A 22,235-nucleotide genomic window follows, 5' to 3' on the forward strand; every position below is an offset into this window, starting at 1 on the left:
TACAAGAATACTTCCATCAGAGAGGGTTGCCTCTAATGGGAAGTCAGTTTTGCCTTTTGTAGCTAATGTTTAATTTCATTCTCCAATGCATGTGTACTGCTTTCTGTAGAGGGGTTGGCAGTGTGAAATATATTGGCTGTGTCTCAATATGAAATCAGCTGCCTTAGAAGGCAGCATTTAAAGGGAGCATTTTCACTATTTTCACAATTTTGCACACTTGCCCTTCATAGGCATGTCCCAAACTGAAGTCATCATAAAATGCACCCTTCTAAGGTGCCTTATTTTGGTTAAATTTTAAGGCAGCATCCGATGTATCCTTCGCCAGGTAGGGTATCCCATAAGTCTTTGTGATTACCTCAGGCTTCTCAACTTCCGTTAAGTTAATGGCGGCTGAAAACACCACAGCGGTAGATGCGGTGGTTGTAGAGGAGCCTATTATAAATGTCCGTATACAGTGAATTCAATAATTTGTTGCGGTTATATCTAAAAAAATACATTGTAATTATTTAATACACTGGAATAATGTACATAATGTTTTTAAGCCTCGGAGAGCTTTCTGTGATCTAGCTACCTAGCTTGCTAGTAATCTCATTACTTTCCAATGGAAAAAGCTAGCTATCTAGCTAACGTAGTGGCAGGTTGGTTGTCCATGGAACAAAGGTGAAGTCTTTTACAGGTACTGAAATATTTAACAGGATAATCTGATTCAATTGAAAAAAGTAACTGATCTAGTGGCTACTTATTTAGTTACATGAACGCTAAACTAATCTTCTCTCCAGGGACGCAAACGATCTATGACGTCATCCTGCCTTCAAAGTGTGTCCCAATTTCGTCGCCTTTCGGTCTCTTTTCCGTTAGGATGCTACCTTATAAGGGAGCTCACTTCTGAGGATGCAGGCAGCAGGCAGCTGACTTAGTATTGGGACACAGTCATTGTCGACGCTTGGTCTTGGTAAGATCAAATGGTTGAGGAAAATAACGTTTGTGGACCAGCAGGGGGTGGACAGGGTACAAAACCAATGCCCAAATACAGAAAAGGGTGTGTGTTGCTACTGGAGCGCTCTTTTGGATGTGACGCTAAACACACTCTCTGTGGTCAGTAAGCATTCAGTGGAACTTTTCGCAAAGAGTAGGCGGTCCCTCTGATCCAATGTTCCCATAATGCTTAATTGAAAATGATTTCCATAAGAACCCCAGCTAGTGCGTTCTGAAGGAGAGCTTTGTCTCAGAAATGTGTAATAACGATAATGTAGCATAATGACTAAGGGTAATGGACGGTAATTGTAGTATTTGAAGTGCGCCAGTGTAGTTCATTGATGGATGATGTAAGACAATGCATAACCACTTCTATGTAGTTGTGTGCTTATAGTCTCAGTAAATAAAGTGTAACTCAACAGAGTCTTGCATGGGTCTCGTTCATGTAAGAAATGGCATGATGAAACATCACAGTAATGACTAATGATAATGTATCGTAATGGCTGTTTTACCTCTTCAGCTTTGAGACCAGAGATACTACTGCAAAGAATAAAAAAACAGCTTCTCTGCACAGGGAAGTTTAAGCTCAAAAACCAGACTACACTGGAGATTCCATTGTCTATGATACTGGCACTGCTGAAATGTTAGTGTCAGCGTTATATTTTCTTGAATTGTTTATTTTGGAGCTGAATGCTGGCTAGCTTTGACCAGTGAGCGGGCACAGTGATTTTAGGCTCAGGTCCTTTCGATCACGGTGGCCGTATGTCAGTGTGGGGCCATGTGTGATCACGTGTGACCATGTGTGAGCGTGTGTGACCGCATGTGTTCATGTGTGACCGCATGTGTTCATGTGTGACCGTGTGTGTTGTGCTGCAGGAGGACCCTGGGATTAGCCAACTCGCCTGCTCACATGTGGAAACCGCCCAGCCGTAGCTCCAGCATCAACAGCCTAGTCAGCACCTACTCACAGGTAAACCTTTAATCACCAACCCCTGATCAAACAGCATCTACTCACAGGTACACACCTGCTCACAGATAAACCTTTAATCACCAACTCCTGATCAAACAGCACCTACTCACAGGTAAACCTGTGATCACTGACTTCCAATCAACAGCACCTACTCACAGGTAAACCTCTAAGCAGCAATCGCTGATCAATCAACACTTAATCGCATTACATTACATGCATTTAGCAGATGCTCTTATCCAGCGCAACTTCCAAAACAATACGACAAAAGTGTATCCATTCACGTTAAATGAGGAACAGTATCAGACCAGGCTAACAACACTCACAGACCAGCAGTGTTAATTTCGTTGACAAAAACTATGACGAAAAATTTTCGTCAACGAACCTTCTTCCATGACGAATATGAGATGATAACGAAATAAAAATGTACCTTTGGAAATAAAAATTGTGACAAAATATAACACAATTTTCATTTACAAATAATAATGAAACGATCTCAGAGACAGACGAATGGACAAGCAATTTAGCTACCATATTTTTTAAAAATCAGATTACGTGCAGGCACTCACTTTACAAAACACCCATAATCGCGTACTGCATGCTTATGATTGGTTGATATACAGGTCCAGGTCGGGCTGCCCCGCCAATGGAACACTCGGAAGAAAAAAAAGAGCCGATTTATGGAGAAATTGTATCTACATCACTAGCGCTATTGACAATAACACTGAGTTCTGAGCTTGTTCTGAGCTAGGTCCTTCACTTTAAGACAAAGTCAGTGGAAATATTGTCCATAATAAACAACCGAGTGCAAAAGAATATTTTTGAATTAATGTCAGATCTATTTGACAAACAGCCAAAGAATAAGTCATATTCCTTCCACAGTGCACATATTACATATTAAAAGACACATATTACATCTTTATACAGCATACAGTGCATGACACATCAAGTTTAGGCTACAGCTAGGAGTTCCTAAGTCTTCTATAGTTTTCATCAACTAAAACTAGACTAAAACTAATAATAATGTAAAAGACTAAAATGTGACAAAAGCTAATATGCATTTTAGTCAAAAGACTGAATCAAAAGCCGCCAAAAATCAGATGCCAAAATTAACACTGCAGACCAGTGAGTGTGAACATGACGCCGTTCGAGCCCTACCACCAGTTAACTTGTGCAATGAGACTAGGCAACAGAAGCCAAGTACACTAGAACACAGAATCCAAATTACATTGCAATACTACACATAAAATAAACATCAGTCCTAGTGGTAGCAGTTGACTGTGACTTAAGATGGCCAGGGATTCCGCTGGGTTTCCGAGTTTGCTCACAGGTAAACTTCACGGCATGTACTCACAGCTAACCCTCCATCCAGCTACAGTTCTGAAACAGCAGCAGTGTGGGGTAATATGTAGGGGAAACGAATTCGCTCAACCTATATAACCAGCAGCTTGAATATCGAAGTCCAGAAAAGGGTCCCCACCACTGTTAAAATCATGATAAAGCTTTGCTGCCTGAATCATTTGGTTCTATAAAAGGACAGTGAGCAATCATAAGGAGCATGCTGATTAAAAACAATAAGTACATACATGCATTTCTGCATATAATGATTACAGATAAATTACATGGGTGCAACAGAATGAGCAGACATGTTTATGTGCACTGTTATAGTAGTTTTCAAACATTTATTTGAAAATTACTTGCGTTATTTCAATGGAAAGCATGTTTTTTTTCACACAGGTGATACAACCCCTTTTTTAATTCTACTTTTTCCATAATTTTTATTTGGACTTCCTCTAGATGTCAGTTTATATCATCTCTAAACACTATAAATCAGTGTGTGCCATAAATTGAGTCACAGCCTGTAGTGTGATTTAGTTATTTAAAACTAGCGGTAGATCTGTTAAAATGGATCACACTGGAGTAGGATACAGTGACAGCACAGAGTGAATCAGATCTGAGAGAACTGCAGCCAGTAGGTCTTAGGTTCATAACCCACAACCCTGCTTTACTCCAGTTAGAGCTTGTCTGAACAGCTCATTTTACAGTATTCAGGAATGTGAGCTATTCAGGTACATTTTTTAAATTTAAATCTGAATCATGTCTTTCTGTCTGTCTTAAGTTAGTTTACACAGTTGCCTGGGCCCTGTATAGGTATTAGTTGTATAAAGAAATCCAAGAATCTGTAATAACTCTGCTAACACTGGCTGCCCCTGCTATCCCAGCAAAGTAGCCCAACCCTGCTAATCCCACTAACCTGGCCAACTCCCCTCACCTTCGCTAACCCAGATAACCTCAGCAATCCTGACTCTACTAAATCCGCTAATCCACTAACTCCTCTAGCCCTACTAACTCGACAAACCGTGCTAACCCTGCTAATCCAGTTTGCTGCAGCAATCCTGCTAACACCGCTAACCCTGTCAATTCCATTACCCCCACTAACTCGGCAAACCGTGTTAACCCTGCTAATCCTCCTAACCCAGCTAACCCCAGCAATTCTGCTAACACTGCTAACTCTGTTGCTTCAGCAAATTCTGTTGACCCCGCTAGTTTTGCTGACCTGGGTAGCCCTGCTGACTCCCGCTAACGCTGCTAACTCCACTACTCCCACTAACCCAACAAACCGCGCTAACCCAGCTAATTCTTTCTATCTCTTCTAACTATGTTAACTCCCCTGTCCCCACTGTCTCGCCGTGTTGACCCTGCTGGCTCTTCTAACCTCCTTCTGTCACCATGTCTCTCTCAGCAGGCGCAGGAGTTCCCCTGTAGCCCGGACCTGGGCCACGGCCTCCTGGACGAGTCGGGCGAGCCGCCCGGCGTGGGCACGGTGGACGAGCTGCGGCTGGAGCTGGACCGCTCGGAGCTGAAGCAGCAGGAGCTGCTGGAGCGCGTGCGGCAGATGAGCGAGGAGGGCACGGAGCTGCGGCGGGTGGTGGAGGAGCTGCAGGCCCAGCTGGACGTGGCACTGGCCTCGCACGGCGCCTTCAGCCAGCTTCAGCAGAGCCTGCGCATGCTGGAGGAGGACTCCGCCCACAAGCAGCGGCAGCTGGAGCAGCTGCGGCGGGAGGCGGGCGAGGCGGGCGAGAGGGCGCAGGCCCTGGCCCAGGAGCTGGACGCCCTGAGGGGCGGCGAGCAGGCCAGGGAGGAGGTCTCCCGCGACCTGCGGGCCAAGCTGGCCACGGCCGAGCAGCGGAACGTGGAGTTGATGGCCCGGCTGGACGGGGTGCTGAGCGAGAAGGGCCAACAGACCGCCAGCTACTTTGACTCGGCGCAGAAGATCCACGACCTGCTGGACAAGCTGAACGAGGCAGAGCGGGAGAAGCTGGAGACCCTGAAGGCAGGAGAGGAGAGGGCGCGGCTGGCAGACAGGCTCGCGGAGGAGGTGCGGCAGAAGGAGGCCGTCCTGAGGGATAACGAGGCCCGGCTGGCCGCCCTGACGGCAGCCGCTGGGGAAGAGAGAGCCAGGCTGCTGGAGCAGGCCGAGGAGCTGCATGATGGTGCGGACAAGTTGCAGGGGGCACTAACACTGAAGGAGAAGGAGGCCAGCAACCTGCAGATGCAACTGCAGGTCCTGCAGAGCTCCCTGGAGGCCCGAGAGAGGCAGGCGGAGGAGCTGAAGAGGAGGACGCAAGAGGAGAAGGAGGAGCTCCAGCAAAGGTACGGCAGCCTGAAGGATTCCCTAGAGGGCCAGCTCCAGGACATCACAGAGCAGCTCAGGGCCAAGGAGAAGGAGCTGTCCGCCGGCACCAAGAGGGTCCAGGACCTGGAGAAGCAGGCGGAGAGCATGGGGAGGGAGAGGGACGCACTGAGCGGCAGTGTGGCCGAGCTAGAGGGAAGCTTGAAAGACCAGAGCAAGAAGATGGAGGAGTACAAGACCCAGTGCGCCAGCCTGATGGAGCTCAATGGCAAGCTGCTCCAGACAGTCAAGAGGAACGAGGAGACAAAGAGGGAGCTGACAGAGAGCCGGGCGGCCCTGGAGGGCGAGCTGGCCGCCCTGCGGGCGTTGGAGAAGCAGCTGAGGGGCCAGCTGGAGGATGCCAAGGTGACGGTGGATGAGAAGGAGAGGAGGCTGCGGGAGGAGAACCGGCGGCTGGAGGAGGCCTGCCAGAGGGCGCTTCTGCAGAGGCAGCTCTCAGAGGCGGCGCTGAAGAAGCTGGAGCAGGAGAACCGGGAGTTGAGGGAGGAGCAGGCCACTGTCAAGGGGGCGCTGTCCTCCATGCAGGCCGAGCTGCGCACCATCAGCGCCCAGATCTCCGAGCTGGAGAAGAGCCTGGCCGCCTCCCGCAAGAGCGAGGCCGACCTCCAGGAGCAGCTCCGGGAGAAGGCTGGCCGCTGCCGGGAGCTGGAGGCCAGGGTGGAGGTGCTAGAGCAGGAGAGGAGCGGCACCGGGGATAAGGAGGCACAGGAGGCCACCTCCCGCCTCTCGCTGGTAGAGGCCCAGCTGGACCTGAACCTCAAGGAGGTCTCCAGGCTGCAGGCGGAGGTGCTGGAGCTGCGGGCCAAGCTGCAGAGCACTGGGGATGAGGAGGCCAAGGTGAGGGCGCGGCTGGAGGTGGCGGAGGCCTCACGGGACGAACTCAAGGTCCTGACGGAGCAGCTACAGGGGCGGCTGGAGGAGCTGAACCGTGGGCACCTGGAGGAGCTGCAGCACTGCAGGCTGGAGGAGGAGGTCGTGAGGGCGGAGGGTGAACGGGCCCGGGCTGACCTGGTCTCCGAGGCCAACTCTGCAAGAGAGGAGCTGACCTCTCTGAAGGAACGCAACGAGAAGCTGGTCCTGGAGGTGGCGGAGGCCAGGGAGGGCCTCCACCGGGCCAACATGGAGATGGCCGAGCTGGGCATCACCGTCTGCAAGCTGACCTCGGAGAACCAGGAGGCGCGGCAGAAGTTGGCGGACGTCTCGGCGCGGCTGCGGGAGGTGGAGGAGGAAGGGGCCCGGGAGATGGACAGGCTGACCGCCAGCATGGCCACACTGAGGGAGGAGAACGCAGCTCTGCAGGAGGACCTGGGCCGGGCAGAGAACCTCCCAACCACGGTTCAGGACCTCCAGGGCAGGCTGGAGCGGGCGGAGACCCAGGCCCAGAGCCTCCGGGAGTCAACGCGTGAGGAGATCGCTGCCGTCAAGTTCCAGATGAGCAGCGAGGCCATGAACTACCAGAATCAGATCAAGGTAAAGGCGTGTGGGGGGGGGGATTTGAAACACTGATGGAGAAGCAGTACGTCTTCTGTTCCTTATTTCCTTTAATCGGGGTAACGTACTTCAACATGGATCTTTTAAAAAGTGGAATCTGGACGTCTCAAAGCTCGATTTACTTTGGAAAACTTACTTCACCACCAGTTAGAGTCATTTCCCTTTTTTAAATTATCATGTTATTTTGTGTACTCACTTTCATCTTGATTGCAGTGCAGAAACTGAGCTGATATGAGCAGAGCACAGGGCAGTTTGTGTGGGGGCTGAGAAGGCTGATGGGGAAAGTGGGCGTAATTGCAAGGCCCCTCCTGTAGGCTGCACTGTGGAGTCTGCATGGAGACAGCTCACTTCCGATTGGTCCTCATTAAAATAATCATTATGCCCATTGACTAAGGCTTTCAGAAGCACTCCCACACTGACATTACATGACTTTCTCCATCTTTTCACTGAAGAAGGCTGCATGGCGAAACATTTCAGTCTTTAGTCTCACCTCTGAAAAACGCAGTGGGTGTGCATCTTTTCTGAATATAGTTACCTATATTCTTTAGATCTATCCATGTCTGTATTTAACCTATCAGCTGAAATTTCAATTTCACTTAAAAATTGTGAAAAGGACCCACGGAAATCATAAAAAGAGAGGCTTTGTTCTCGATATTTCAGCAGTCAGATTAACTGAGCTATGAGTGTTACTTTTATTCTTAAAATTAAAACCCCTGTTTCCCTCAGACTGCCAGTGAGGAGGTGGTGTCTCTTCAAGGACAGCTGAAGGCAGAGCTAGAGAAGGTGTCTCGTCTGGAGACCAGAGTGTCTGATCTGGAGGTTTGTGATGTCATACAGGGCAGGAAAAAAGGTCAAAGGTCAAGTGGTCCTGTGTTCAGAGGAGTCTTTCCTAACCCGGGGACCACTTTGTGATGCTGGTTTTCACCCCAGCTGAACTCTGTCAGAGAACATCACTTGAGGCTGTGATTGAGTACTGAGCTGAGTTAAAGAAAAAACTTTCCTTGAATCCTTCCATTAGTGCAGTTAGAGCTCCACAGCACAGATGGTGCGAGATTGCAGGTTCAACCCCTATCAGAGCTTTACCAAAGCCTTTTAACAAACAGCACCCTTTTAACAGAGGCTGCCATAGAAGAGGTTCACAGCTTACGCAATCCTGCAGCAGATTGAACATATAGTGAGGATAGATAAAATACTGTAAATGCCAAATAATATGTGAATATTTATTATATTTATTAACTAATAAGGTGTTGGACTATCCTTTGACTTCAAAGCTGCTTCAGTCCTTTGCTGTTACTGTACCTTGCAGAGTAATAATCAGACACAATGACTTGTACAAGATGACTGCCTATACCATAACCGATCAAGCATCATTTTTAACAGCTGGGAGCAGCCACTATGGATTGAAGGCTTCTTTGGCTTTCTCCAAACATAAATCCATCCAGTTGCAGGAAAAAAAGACAATTCATCAGACCCTATTACTTGCATATACCGCTCATAAGTCTGGGTTTTGTGCTCATTACACCAAGTTATGTGTTGTTGCACATTGGCCTTGGTTCAAGGAGTTTCCAAATAGCAGCCTGGCCATAAATATCAACTTTATGAAGCTCACAACATACAGTTTTTGTTGAGACTGTTCCACTTGACACATTAAATAATTTTGGCTGATGCACCTGCAATTCTGTCACCAACTGTTTGACCTATTTTGAAATCTGTTAGGTCTCTCTTGTTGATTTAGAAACTCACATATTAAAACGCTACTTTTAAGACATCTTTTATGGCAGAAACATAAGAGTTATTACATTACATTATGATCATTTAGCAACATTTTTATGCAGAGCAACTTCCAGCACAAGCAACCAGAAGTGTATCCATTCAAGTTGAATGAGCATCAGTGTCAGACCACAACACCATTCACACACTATTTACTAAAAACTATTTTTTAATTGTGATTTAGGAACTTCAAAATATGCTTTTTGTTATTTAATATGTCCTTTTTCATTTTTTTATTTGGTGTTTCCATTCTGTGTGTGTGTGTGTCTGTTTTATATATATATATATATATATATATATAGTGCACTGTGCATGTCTGTCTAACCAGAGTCGGTCAGCCAATCAGCTTTAATATAGTGTGGCTCTCGGTCTTCTTTGTCACGAGGTGCCCAACTCTGTTTCTATAGGGAAGAGTCAGATTGAAAATGGAAGAAGGTCGGAATGGTCAAGTGACCTCCCGCTAATGTTCCTTTTTGGTTCTTAATTAGCGTTTAAAAATCCTTTTAGTAGTTGGGATGTGATGCATTTAAGTTAGCCAGTTAGCCTTTGTCTCCTCAGACAGCCCATTTATGTCTCTGTTCTCTGTTCTCAACACGTGGCAGCATGATAAACAGCAGTCTGTTTAAAGGCTTTTCTTTCTGTGTGTACTGAAGGCCGTGAACGGGGAGAACTGCCGGCTGATTGGAGAGAAGCACGACGCTGCCATGCAGCAGAAGGAGGAGGAGCTACAGCGGCTGAGGGAAAACTTGGAAAGGTGAGAGGTCAAACCACACATGCACGCGGTGTTCAGAGAGCGTTTGGCTCTAGAAGTCTGGACCAAAGATTGAAGTGATTAGACCTGAACCTGTTTTCAGTCAATTGACATTTTTTCCAAAATTTTCCATCACACCTTTTAATTGTGTTGATTGAAAAGTTGGACGCAGACTGTTCATGGTTAGTTGAAATGAATTAAATCAACAGTTCTAACATGGAACTGGAACATGGAAATTTCCAGTGCATAGATAATGGGACAATACAGTATTGTGTCACAAAATGAAGTCATAATGATGAAAACAAGCCATTCATCCCATCTCTGCTGGTCATTTGCCTGTGTGGTATTCTAGAGTTTTACAGACACACTGTGCAGATCTGACAGGAGTTTTTTGTGCGTGAAATAATAACACTAAAAAAGCATAAAAGAACAGAACTTTCTCTGTCTCTGGCATATTGATTTGTCTGGTGTAAAAGTTACTAATATGATGTTGTTTTATTTGTGATTCTTGGCCTCACAGTGTGTAACCTCGTCGCTAGACAGGCAGAGTTATTGACCCCCCCGAGTGCTGTTTCTCTCTGTGTCTCACTGCTTGACTGTTTGTCTCTTCCTCCCTCTCTCTGTTCTGCTTTCTCTCTCTCTCTCTCTCTCTCTTTCTCCCCCTCTGCTCCTCTCTCCGTCTGCCTCTCCACTCTCTCTCACTGTCCGGCTCCCTCTCTGTTCTATCCTCCACCCTCCTGCTCCCTCTCTCTCCCTCTCCTGCTTCCCTCCTGTACCAGAGCTGAGGCGGACCTATCGTTAGCAAAGAGAGGATGCGAGGAGCTGAAGGAAAAGCTCGAGACTGCCCTGGCTGAAAAACAAAGCCACGCCCTCAAGATGGCCGCCGAGGTAGATGACCTGTGCAGAACCAAGACCAATCTGGAGGAGCGCCTCATCGAGCTCATCAGGTGCCTTTATCTGCATTGTGTCTGCACAGTCCATTTTCCCGAGCAAGTGTGTGTTTCGGTCGCATCATTAATGAGGACAGAACAGACTTTGTATGCAGCCAGTTCTGTCAGTGGCTGTCAGTTCAGCATCAGGGGCATTTTATTCCCTAAAGAAATTACCAGGTGGTGAAAACCGTCCGGGCGTTAATATGCCATTACACCTCCGATCCAGCATTCCCCCACATGTGATTCATTCTGTGCAAATCTGCATCCAGGATCAGTTCTCTAGGATCGGTTCAACTCGCTGGTCCCAGGCCCTCTCAGAAACGCAGAATCACCTCAGACACGCCTTTACTCATCCAGTTAACACAAATTTGTCCTTGGCGTGCAGTGAAAAATTTTAGTAAAATGGTAGTAAGCGCCACCGAGGAATCAAACCCATCTCCTTCCGGGTCCTAAGCTGTGAGGGCTCTAACCGTGTGGTACCCCTTGCAGGGATAAGGACGCTCTGTGGCAGAAGTCGGACGCGCTGGAGTTCGAGCAGAAGCTGCGGGCGGAGGAGCAGTGGTGGCTGGTGGACAAAGAGGCCACCCACTGCCTGGGCTGCCAGAGCCAGTTCACCTGGCTGCTGCGGAGGCACCACTGCAGGTGAGAGTGGGCCGCAAAACAAAAACAGCAACAAACAGGGGTCATAGAAGTTCACATGGACCCTTTTCAGTTGTGTGAATGCTGCTGGAATTTAGAATTACTGTGAATACTGTTAGCATTTAGAACACTGTGAGTGTTCTTAGAATTTAGGATACTGTGAATGCTGTTAGAATTGAAAATAGGGGCCAGATGTTCTGGCAGAGACATGAAAGATTTATTTTTACGTTTACATTTACATGTTGTCACTCTTGTCAAGAGCAATGCACAAGATGAATGCCTTTAATGACATATTTACACTGTGGCATCCAGTAGATGCTCTTATCCACAGCCATGTACAAGATGACTACATTTCACGTTACATTACGTGTCTAGCAGACACTGTTTTCCAAAGTGATTCCAGAAGTCAAGCACGAAGGGCATAGAACAAAAGAACACGAAACGTTACACAAACAAGGATACCACTATTCACTGGATGTGAACAATAGCCAGTGTCTCACACACAGGGCTAAGATTGCACAGACACGTGTGTGTGTGTGTGTGTGTGTGTTCAGCCCTGAAAGCATTTTCCCTGTGGCATCCCCAGGCTGTGCGGACGCATCTTCTGCTACTACTGCAGCAACAACTTTGTGATGACGAAGCACGGGGGCAAGAAGGAGCGCTGCTGCCGCGACTGCTACTCCCAGCACAGCGCCGTGGTGGAGCGCCTCACGCAGGCCGAGCTGGGCAACCACGCCCCGCCCTCTGGCCCCGCCCCCGCCCCTTACACGCCCACACCCAGGGTCACAGGTGAGGAGACAGCCAGCAGACTGATACCACGTGCACACAAATGCAAACGTATGTACAGAATCAACACATCGCACACCACACCTATATGCGGAAACACACTTATGTACTGTACATACAGACAAACACACACTGGTACATGCACACTTGCACACACAGACACACAGTAACAGTAGTAGGATTGTACAACAATCTGTGAGGTTATGGACTGGTAAACAGAATCACCAACAGTGTTTTTAGTTTTAATGATAAACATTGGAGGCTGTTGAATTCATCATCACTGCCCATCACCTAAGCAAATACATGATGATGCATCTGCTACATACAGAGATCTCTGTATTTTCACCGAACAGCAAGTGCATCCAGCACACTCTGACATCAGCACAAACAGGGAGCCTCCCACAGTGGTGTTTCGGTTCCTTGAGAACCCTGTTCTAGTGCTAATGGGACAGACTCATGGAGGTAGTGGGGTGAAGAAGCTACATTTCTGAGCGCTGTGAGAACTCAACCAGCCTGTTCCTGACAGAGGCCCTTCTGAGGTCTGCCTGTGGTATTTTATGTGTACTGCTGGTTAAACATGAGGGTGGTAGAGGAGCCTCAGTCTTAACACAAGATACTCTCTTTATTAAATGAAGTCCAGATGCTCCCATTACTTTCAACAAAACAGCACAGCCAAGACATGTGTAGCCGAAAGAAACATAGAACAGGAGAGGAAGAAACATGACCAGGAGTCTTTCACCATGTGACGCGAAAAGTGGGACAGGTTCACGACTTCCTGTTTCCTGTTTCTTGTTTCCTGTGCCGCAGTGACAGACCCGTCTCACAAGCCGGACGATGGCACCTTTGACATCATCACGGAGGAGGAAGTGAACGGGATCTACGACAGCGACTCTCTGTCCCAGACCACAGGAGACTCTCCAGAGAGGGACCAGGGGACGAGGGGCCCGCCTGCTAACGCGGAGCTGTGAGTCCCACCAGCTGACCCATCGCAGCAGGCTGCGTAACACACACAGACAGACACAAACACACCCATATGCACCGACACACCCACACGCACAAGCACACACGTATGCACAAACACACACACATACACACAAACACACGCATATACACTGACACACCCATACACACAAGCACACATGCACATAAGCACATCCATACGCTCAAACACACAGATACACTTTAAAAAAACATACACAGACACACGCATATGCACAAACACAACCATACACCTTATAAGGGCATACACAAACATGTCCATACACACAAACACACATATACACTTTATAAGAACATACACACATACACATATACACTTTATAATATAAGAACATACACAAATATATGCATACGCACAAACACACACATACACTTTATAACACTAGAACACAGTCAAAAATACTCATACAAACACACGTGTACACATTATAGTATAAGAACATTTCTGTGTCCTTTTGCTGTTATGGTTAATCAGAAGTACAAGCACCAGCACAGGAGGAGACACAATCCCTGACGACCCCGAGGAGCTGATGGCCACCGTGCAGGACGCTGAGATATACCTGCTCAAATCTGGAGAACTCACGTGAGTCTTAACCCTATGCCATACTGTTTGCTCACCAGCTGGGTAGAGTTTAAGTCCCCACATCGTGAATTATACCAGCCTGCTGCATAATATAGGGGGGCTGTGGATTTGACAGTGGTGCCGTTGGTTTGATAGTGACTCTTTTGGTGTGCTGTTGATCAGAGATGCTATGAGTTTAATAGTGATGCTGTTGGCTTGATAGTTACGATGTGGGGTCAGTAGTGACGCTTTGGGTTTGATTGTTACACAGTGGGTTTATTTGTGATGTTGTGTGTGTGGTATTACCTGACTGTGGTGCAACTATGAGGCTGTGGATTTAAGAGTAACTCTGTTGGTGTAATTGCAAAGCTCTGGGTTTAGAAGTAACTGCTGGTTGAGTGGCTGTGAATTTAACAATATCTCTGTAAGATGCAGAGCTACTGTTTTATGCGTTTATTGGTTGTATAGTTAGCATGAGATAGTGATGCGGTCAATGTGAGTGTGGCACTGTGTGTTTGATAGTGATGCGGTCAATGTGAGTGTGGCACTGTGGGTTTGATAGTGATGCGGTCGGTGTAACTGTGATGCAGTGGGTTTGATAGTGATGCGGTCGGTGTAACTGTGATGCAGTGGGTTTGATAGTGATGCGGTCGTGTGTAACTGTGATGCTGTGGGTTTGATAGTGATGCGGTCAGTGTAACTGTGATGCAGTGTGTTTGATAGTGATGCGGTCGGTGTAACTGTGATGCTGTGGGTTTGATAGTGATGCGGTCAGTGTAACTGTGATGCAGTGGGTTTGATAGTGATGTGGTCGTGTGTAACTGTGATGCAGTGTGTTTGATAGTGATGCGGTCGGTGTAACTGTGATGCTGTGGGTTTGATAGTGATGCGGTCAGTGTAACTGTGATGCAGTGTGTTTGATAGTGATGCGGTCGGTGTAACTGTGATGCTGTGGGTTTGATAGTGATGCGGTCAGTGTAACTGTGATGCAGTGGGTTTGATAGTGATGCGGTCGTGTGTAACTGTGATGCTGTGGGTTTGATAGTGATGCGGTCAGTGTAACTGTGATGCAGTGTGTTTGATAGTGATGCGGTCGGTGTAACTGTGATGCTGTGGGTTTGATAGTGATGCGGTCGGTGTAACTGTGATGCAGTGGGTTTGATAGTGATGCGGTCGGTGTAACTGTGATGCAGTGGGTTTGATAGTGATGCGGTCGGTGTAACTGTGATGCTGGGGGTTTGATAGTGATGCAGTCGGTGTAACTTTGATGCTGTGGGTTTGATAGTGATGCGGTCGTGTGTAACTGTGATGCTGTGGGTTTGATAGTGATGCGGTCGGTGTAACTGTGATGCTGTGGGTTTGATAGTGATGCGGTCGGTGTAACTGTGATGCTGGGGGTTTGATAGTGATGCGGTCGGTGTAACGGTGATGCAGTGGGTTTGATAGTGATGCGGTCGGTGTAACTTTGATGCTGGGGGTTTGATAGTGATGCGGTCGGTGTAACGGTGATGCAGTGTGTTTGATAGTGATGCGGTTGGTGTAACTGTGATGCAGTGTGTTTGATAGTGATGCGGTCGGTGTAACGGTGATGCTGTGGGTTTGATAGTGATGCAGTCGGTGTAACGGTGATGCAGTGTGTTTGATAGTGATGCAGTCGGTGTAACGGTGATGCAGTGCATTTAAACCCTGACGTGACTGTGATGCTGCGCCCTGCAGGCTGAGCGTGCCCCTGACCCTGGAGGAGATTGCACAGTTTGGGGATGCCTCCCGGGAGCTCTTCATCAAGTCCAGCTGCTACAGCATGATCCCCATGGAGGTGCGCGAGGCCGGGCACACCATCAGCTGGGTCTTCTCCTCCGAGCCCAAGAGCATCTCCTTCAGCGTGGTGTACAGGGAGGCGGCCGACGCCCCGCTGGAGCAGGCCAAGGTGAGCCACGCATGTGCATGTGTGTATGTGTGTTCTCACATGTGTATGCAAGTGTACTTCAGGAGTTCATTCCAAATCACAATCTTTGTTTCAAAACAAAATGCTATCCTATGTATGTGTGCACAGTAAACATATCTGTGTAAATCTTATCTCAAAAATGCTGTAAATCATTCCACAAACTATACATGCAGTGCTGCTGTTAGCCTTATCTGTTGAAAGTTAAATAGTTTGGCTGTTTAGTTTGTGTTTTTTTTTAATCCCCTTGATACATTCGTTTGCTGCCTTCCAGTAACTGCCAGCTTGCTGTGTGGGTAGCGAGCAGGCAATATCACAGATAGAGCTGTAATTTCAGAAAGCAGCTTTTACACAGGCAGCACAGATCTTTGTCCTCTGGATCTTGCTGGCGTTAATGACAGCAATGGAAAGCTGTACCTTCTGGCCAGTCTTTGCACTTATGTCCTCTGAGGTTATTTCAGATGGATGTACATGGAATTCAGAGTTTCTTGTTTCCTCGCCAGGTTCTGATCCCTTTGACTCGCTGTGACTCCCACAAGGAGACGATTCAGGGCCAGCTCAAAGTCAGGAATCCAGGCACCTACACACTCATCTTCGACAACTCCTTCTCCAGGCAAGGGATTTCTCTAGCTTCTACCTTTGAAAACTTTGTTCCCATTTTATATTACTGAACTTTTGACTTTTGACAACTACTGCTGAACTTTTTTTTGATAATCACTGTTGCTTTCTCATTATTATAATTTTACATTTTAAATATAACTTGTCTGAATTATTTCATGCTGGTAATTATGTTTTTGTTGTCCTTGTTTTTTGTAGATTCATCTCAAAGAAAGTCCTCTATCATTTGACAATTGAGAAGCCAATCATCTACGATGGAAGTGACTTTCCATAGGCAAGAGGGGAGGTCTTTAGCCCCTCCTCTTCCTGGGTGCCACATCTTTGTGTTTCTGTATAAGATTGTGGTGTAAAATCTGTAGCATCAGTGTATATCTTAGTTTTGAGATCATGTTTTGGCATGTGTTAGTTACTAATTGAAGTACAACTGAGGGGATATTTTTTGTTCATAAAACATTGGCATTAGCTTCAATTTACCACCCACAGTTTTAAGAAAATACAAAAACAAGAGTAACTGAAGACAGTTCTTTCCTTTTTGTTTTTGTTTTTTTCTTTATTTTTGCCAAGTTCTTTACCGGTGGAGCACGGAGGTGGTAACTGGAAGCTAAAGCTGAGTAAGTAAGACCCAAATGCCTCTCAAAACACATTACGATGCGTTCATCAAAACAAAGACAACAAAATGGACGCAAAACAAAATCTATGCAACCTCACAACTTTTTAAATTGCACATGACATCCGAGTAAGGGCAAGAAACGGTTAGAGATGTCGAAAAACTCTGAAAACTCCAGAGCTGGGGCATGGACGAGCCATAGGCAGCCTCTGGGTGGCACTAGAGCTAAGGCCCACTGTGCAATAAGTGACCACTGCCTCCGTGACATGATCGAGGACAGTCATAGGGCGGCAAGCGGTTGGGATTCAGATGCTGTGTGAACTTGTTCAGTATTGGTTACGATGCTTTGGAGAAAGCGGAAGCAAGCAATAATCTCCAAACAAATGTTTTTAGATTTCAGGTCACCTTATAGGAAACCCCACTGCAAAATCTGTTGTAGAAATTTGGGTTTTAACACTCCTACTCCATAGCAGAACAACAAATTGAGAAACATTATAACTCATAGTATTCTGTTATATCACCAGTTCCCACAATATTTATAATTAAGGCTTTTAAAACTGAGGAATCATGGTTATAACACGTTTTAAGGACATAACTCAGTCACTACATAAGGATAACGTTGCTATAACATTACTTGTACAACACAGGAAAATCATTAGCACCAGCAGGTCTGTGCCAGTAGTGTCTTTCAGAGGACTCTGTGGTCACTCCCGATGCAGTCCACCTCTCTCTGCTGGGGGATAACGCCATCATCAAGGTCCGGTGCCGTGTTAGCAGTGCGGTAATGTAGATTCTGTATCACAGCAACATTTTAACCAGGGGTAGCCCTCAAATCCCCCCCTGGGGTGCGGAAACCAGACTCTCAGTTCTGAGTGAATATTGTCATTGTTTTCAGTGACAGCAGTCAGCAATATAATCCAAAGCACTACATCTGTGTCATTAAGGGCGGAGGGAACGTTGTGGTAATTCCCCTCCTGAGGGTTTTGAAGCACTTTCAGCTGCTGGATGGAAACCATGGGAACAGAGAAGGGAGTGTGGCGAGTCATGGCAAACCTGTGTTCAGGTAATGTCACCTCCTGTCACCTGTCAAGCTCCCAATGCAATGGTCTTTCACAAGGTGACAGGTGTTAGATAACAGGTAGTAATTTTGGTCAACCCTTCCGATGATGTCACCCGTCTGAGGAGCACACTGCGTGTTTCCTGTTAGGTCTTTTGTGTAACGGAAAGGAAAAAGGCCTTAACGTAAAATTAACCACAAAAGCGAGGCGTGGGTGTACTGCTCTGGCAGCCTTCAGGCAAAACCCACCTATTTGCTTTTTTCCCAGGGTTTTCCAGGTAACCATCTGAGCCATGCAGCTTTCGATACAAAAAACCGGGCAGTAGTGGACTGAGGAGCTGCTTTTCGGGGGTTAATTCATACTAAACGCCAGGCGGGTCGTTTATCGCACGCTGCTGTCACCAAACGCTATGATACTGTGCAGCAGTGATCAGGCCTTGCGGTCCCAAAACTGCAATCACACTCACTACCTACATGTCCTCACCACACACGAGTGTCTAACCACACCCACCTAGTACCGTTTGTGAAGTTCAGGCTTTTAGAAATGTATGCTTTTACTTTTCAGATGACTTTTAAACAGCAGTAATGATAATTATAATGATAATACAGATAATAATGCTACAGATCTTTGGGATTTGTGTATTTTTTGTACTCATAGAAGCCAAATGTGTAAAACCAAGTAGACCACTGTTGGTCAGCCATGTTTTCCCTCATCTCCAGACTTTGAAGAAATAGGACAAGAATCCTTTAATCTCAGAGGGTTCTGCTGACATATTTTTATATTCCTTCCAGTATTCAAACACTATACAACATTGGGCGCTGCTTTGTATGGAAATTATATTTATAAAATACTTATATATTTTGTAGTTTATAAAACACACACAATGTTGCATTTATAATGTAAGCAACATTATTTTTTTTTCCAAATTTGCACTTTTTGGGGGAGAATTTTCATGCAAATCCGTTAAGCTTTTTAAAATGTTTCTGAGAGTTTAAATCAGTTATTAAGGAACCCTGGGCATTGGATGACCATCCTATGAATGCTTCAATGAAAATATGCAGTAATTGATTAAGTTTTTAAAGGTTATGGTTCTTATAAAAATGTCAGTTGAGCCATGAAAAAATGTAAATGTTAATTTAGCCATTAAATAAATTGTGTTGACGGCGTGTTTGTGGTTGTAATTGTGGCTGTGCATCTGAAGGATTGTAATGGGGGGAAAGTAATTTTTTTTCCTAACATACTCTTAAATATGCTGTCATTATATGTAGACAGATAATTAGATAAAATAAACATAAATGAAAGCTTGTACAAATAGGACACTAATCAACTGTACATGGGTGCGTAAAGCTTACCATACTGAAACACAAAGTCCTCACTTGGTCTTTACCCTGCCATGTGCCTGCACCCTGACATTTCCAGTTGAAAATTATGGAATTACGCATGCAAATGATTCCATAGCAGCTCTACTGTGAGCAGCTTTTCAGCAGCTGCAGCAGAACTTAAAAGACATGCACGCCCGCATGCATGCATGCATGCACATACACATGCACATGCACATTCAGGCCCGTACACATATGCAGGACCATCCAGCAGTTTACACTAAATTGGCTTTTATGAGCTGTCCAGCCAGTCACATGCTTCGGTCAGTTTCTGTCTGTTGCTCCGCTTTGGTCCAAGGGTACGGTCAGTACATGGTCAATTTTTGACCACAACCATAACTATGACCGAACCTTTTGTGGGGTGACAGTGTAGCATAGTGATAAGGAACAAGGCTTGTAACAGAAGCGTTGCTGCTTTGATTCCTGGTTAGGTCACGGCTGCTGTAGCCTTAGGCAAGGTTCTTAACCGACAATTGCCTCAGTAAAATATCCAGCTGTATAAATGGATGACATATTAAACTGTATCCTATGTGAGTCGCTCTGGATAACAGCATCTGCTAAATGACAAGAATGTAGTGCAATGTAATGGTCTACTCTATCGTTACAAATGCCTGCTGTCTCCACATATTGCTTGTGCTGTGATGTAATGACCCATTTTTCACTCTCCATGCTTGCACAGTTTCTGTGAGTGAGTTACAGTGCATTTAGGATGGACATACTTCATAAAGAAATTTCCCATAATACAATTTTATCACTTCATCTAGAACTACAGAGAGGAAGAATGGATGTAGTGGACACACCTACCACCATGTGGCCAAAAGAGGTTATTTTACAATAGAGGAGACAAGCCATTTGTGAGCTCACACGTCACAGGTGTAAATTACAAAACATATGTCTATGAAAACAGATCTGCAAACACTTTCAAACACAACACAGATAAGTAAAAATTATTTATTTATTTATTATTATTACTTATCAATGCCCTCATCCCGTCAACTGGGCCCTGATCCTGTTAGCCTCCAGTGACAGCACACAGTGCAGGAAAGCAGAACTCCGTGGCGATGCAGATGGACTATCTACGCTTCCCTTAAAGCTTGAGCATACTGACGAACCAGATATTCAAACCCTTCACACAGGGTTTTCCTGCCTCCTGCCCTGCTGGCTTTCAGCCCAGCCACTTGCAGTTGACCTTACGTCTGGCTGGGCTGTTGGTTGAACTGTGACTGAGTTTAGATGCCTCTTTGCAACCTTCTGCTTCAAGTCCTTGAAGGTAGAAACTTGTCTGTCAGAGATGTGTTTGTGCGAACAGACAAAAGAAAGAATTTTTTAAGGTTATTTTTAATATCTTGATATTAAAAAAAGCTGGCACAGACATGTCACTAAATTTTCACTGTTGAATCAATTGCTCTCAGCCCCGAGACTATTCAAAAAGAATTATTTAATTCACGAAAGGTCAATAACTAAAAATAAACACTCCGACCACACAACGCATTCATTTGCAAAGGAAAAACACAGTAATGTCAAACTCTTTTAAAATGCCACCAGTATCTATGTGTGTAAATAACGAAGCAGTGTGTAACCGGCTGCGTAACTGGAATAAGAACCAGAGTTCCATGTGCCCACTGAACGGGATTTTTGGAAACACGGATTAGCGCGCTCTTTGACCGGTTTCCCCTCATATAGCATTTTTAGTATGCGGCAGCTTGCTCCTCTCCTATGGAATGGTGCAAAAGTGAGTTTACTGAGGCAGAAATTTTGTTAGAAATATTTGTTGTTGGCTATTGGTGAGCAACAATGCGGCAAAGTGGTGCGAGAAGCTGAATGTTGTAAGTTTGTAATTTAAGGGAAAATCCACCTGTATACCTGTATACCTGTACACCTACATTGCGAAATGTATCCTAATGCACCGTAAATCGCTCTAAATACGCACGGTTGTTAAGCGCATTCATTACTTACATAAAGTGAATATAAACGGAAATGCACAAATACTCGCATGTGAGAAACATCCCCACCCTTCACCAAAATATAATGAATAAAGAAATTTGTGGGTGAAAGCGTGGGGCACTACCCTCCCCTCTCAGAATCACATGGCGCTCCTCACGCAATCCACCGCTGAGCGAGAATTGTTTTAAAGGGAGTCCTGCGGCTGAGACACGTCACCTCGCTCTCCGTCCGCGAGGGATTCGTCGAAGACTCACAGAGACAGCTTCTTCATAGAAGTAGACGGAGAGACATCAGCCAACAGCAGCTCCTCATCGAAGATGCGCGTCTCCACCTATGCGGTTCTGTGCGCGATGTGCTTGGCTTCCTCTGTAAGTCTTTCATCTGTTAGTGTTTGTGGCGAATGACAGTTCGTGAAGGATGCAATATCACTAACATAACCGATAAAACAAAGAAAACATTTCAGTCAACAAGCTACATGGGAAGGTAAAGCAGTCGTATCTTCAGTTTTTGTGGAGTTCACGAATAATTGTGCATACTCTTCACAAACTTGAGTGTGGAAGATTCAGCAGTGCTATCATAGTTTTTAGCAAAATAGTGTGGAGTGTGGAGCATATTAAATTTAAATTAATGAGCTTTGCAGGAGTATAATTGTAACCCGAGGAAATATTGTGTATGAGCATAAAAGTAATTAAGGAAAGTAATTCGTTGAAGTGTATGAAACCTCTTGAGCATCGGACTTTGCTAACACGCGGGTCAGATGGGGGTCTTGTGTTTTGCGGAAAGAACGTGATCTCTCCCTTGGTGTAGAAATTAAATCTAACCTTTTCAGAGCCACGCAAAATAAAATCACTTCCTCCCCCCATTGCTAAATGTGAGCTTTAGATGTGCTTGACGATCAGTAGCGGATTTACTGTAAAAACGATAATGAATTTTGCCATTCTGATTTCTGCTTCTTGACCGATTTATGTCTTGTTTGTTGTTGTTGTTGTTGTTATTGTTGCTTTTTGATAATGGTCATGATTAGTACCAGGGAGTGTGGCATGGAGAAGTTTGTTCATTTGTCCTGAAGGGTGTGGATAAACATGATGACCAGACTGATCTGTGTCTCCGAAACAAACTGA

The 22,235-nt window shown here is 45.7% G+C and overlaps 2 protein-coding genes across 2 annotated transcripts in view; both read left to right on the forward strand.

The window, feature by feature from the left end:
* The window catches only part of fyco1a (FYVE and coiled-coil domain autophagy adaptor 1a), a 25,793-nt gene extending 7,187 nt beyond the window's left edge, over positions 1-18,606 (forward strand). The window contains exons 7-18 of the mRNA XM_036522569.1: positions 1,852-1,945; positions 4,686-7,106; positions 7,854-7,946; positions 9,551-9,651; positions 10,428-10,595; positions 11,070-11,222; positions 11,806-12,008; positions 12,813-12,969; positions 13,480-13,587; positions 15,283-15,493; positions 16,012-16,121; positions 16,325-18,606. Of these exons, the coding sequence (XP_036378462.1) occupies positions 1,852-1,945; positions 4,686-7,106; positions 7,854-7,946; positions 9,551-9,651; positions 10,428-10,595; positions 11,070-11,222; positions 11,806-12,008; positions 12,813-12,969; positions 13,480-13,587; positions 15,283-15,493; positions 16,012-16,121; positions 16,325-16,400 (3,895 nt within the window). The 3' untranslated portion in view covers positions 16,401-18,606. The remainder of the gene's footprint in view (positions 1-1,851; positions 1,946-4,685; positions 7,107-7,853; positions 7,947-9,550; positions 9,652-10,427; positions 10,596-11,069; positions 11,223-11,805; positions 12,009-12,812; positions 12,970-13,479; positions 13,588-15,282; positions 15,494-16,011; positions 16,122-16,324) is intronic.
* Positions 18,607-21,414: 2,808 nt separating this feature from the next.
* Positions 21,415-22,235, forward strand: part of ghrhrl (growth hormone releasing hormone receptor, like) — a 28,344-nt gene continuing 27,523 nt past the window's right edge. Inside the window, exon 1 of the mRNA XM_036521200.1 lies at positions 21,415-21,482. Coding sequence (XP_036377093.1) covers positions 21,432-21,482 — 51 coding nt within the window. The 5' untranslated portion in view covers positions 21,415-21,431. The remainder of the gene's footprint in view (positions 21,483-22,235) is intronic.

The sequence above is a fragment of the Megalops cyprinoides genome, chromosome 2, assembly GCF_013368585.1.
Source record: "Megalops cyprinoides isolate fMegCyp1 chromosome 2, fMegCyp1.pri, whole genome shotgun sequence".
NCBI classification, from domain to species: Eukaryota; Metazoa; Chordata; class Actinopteri; order Elopiformes; family Megalopidae; genus Megalops; species Megalops cyprinoides.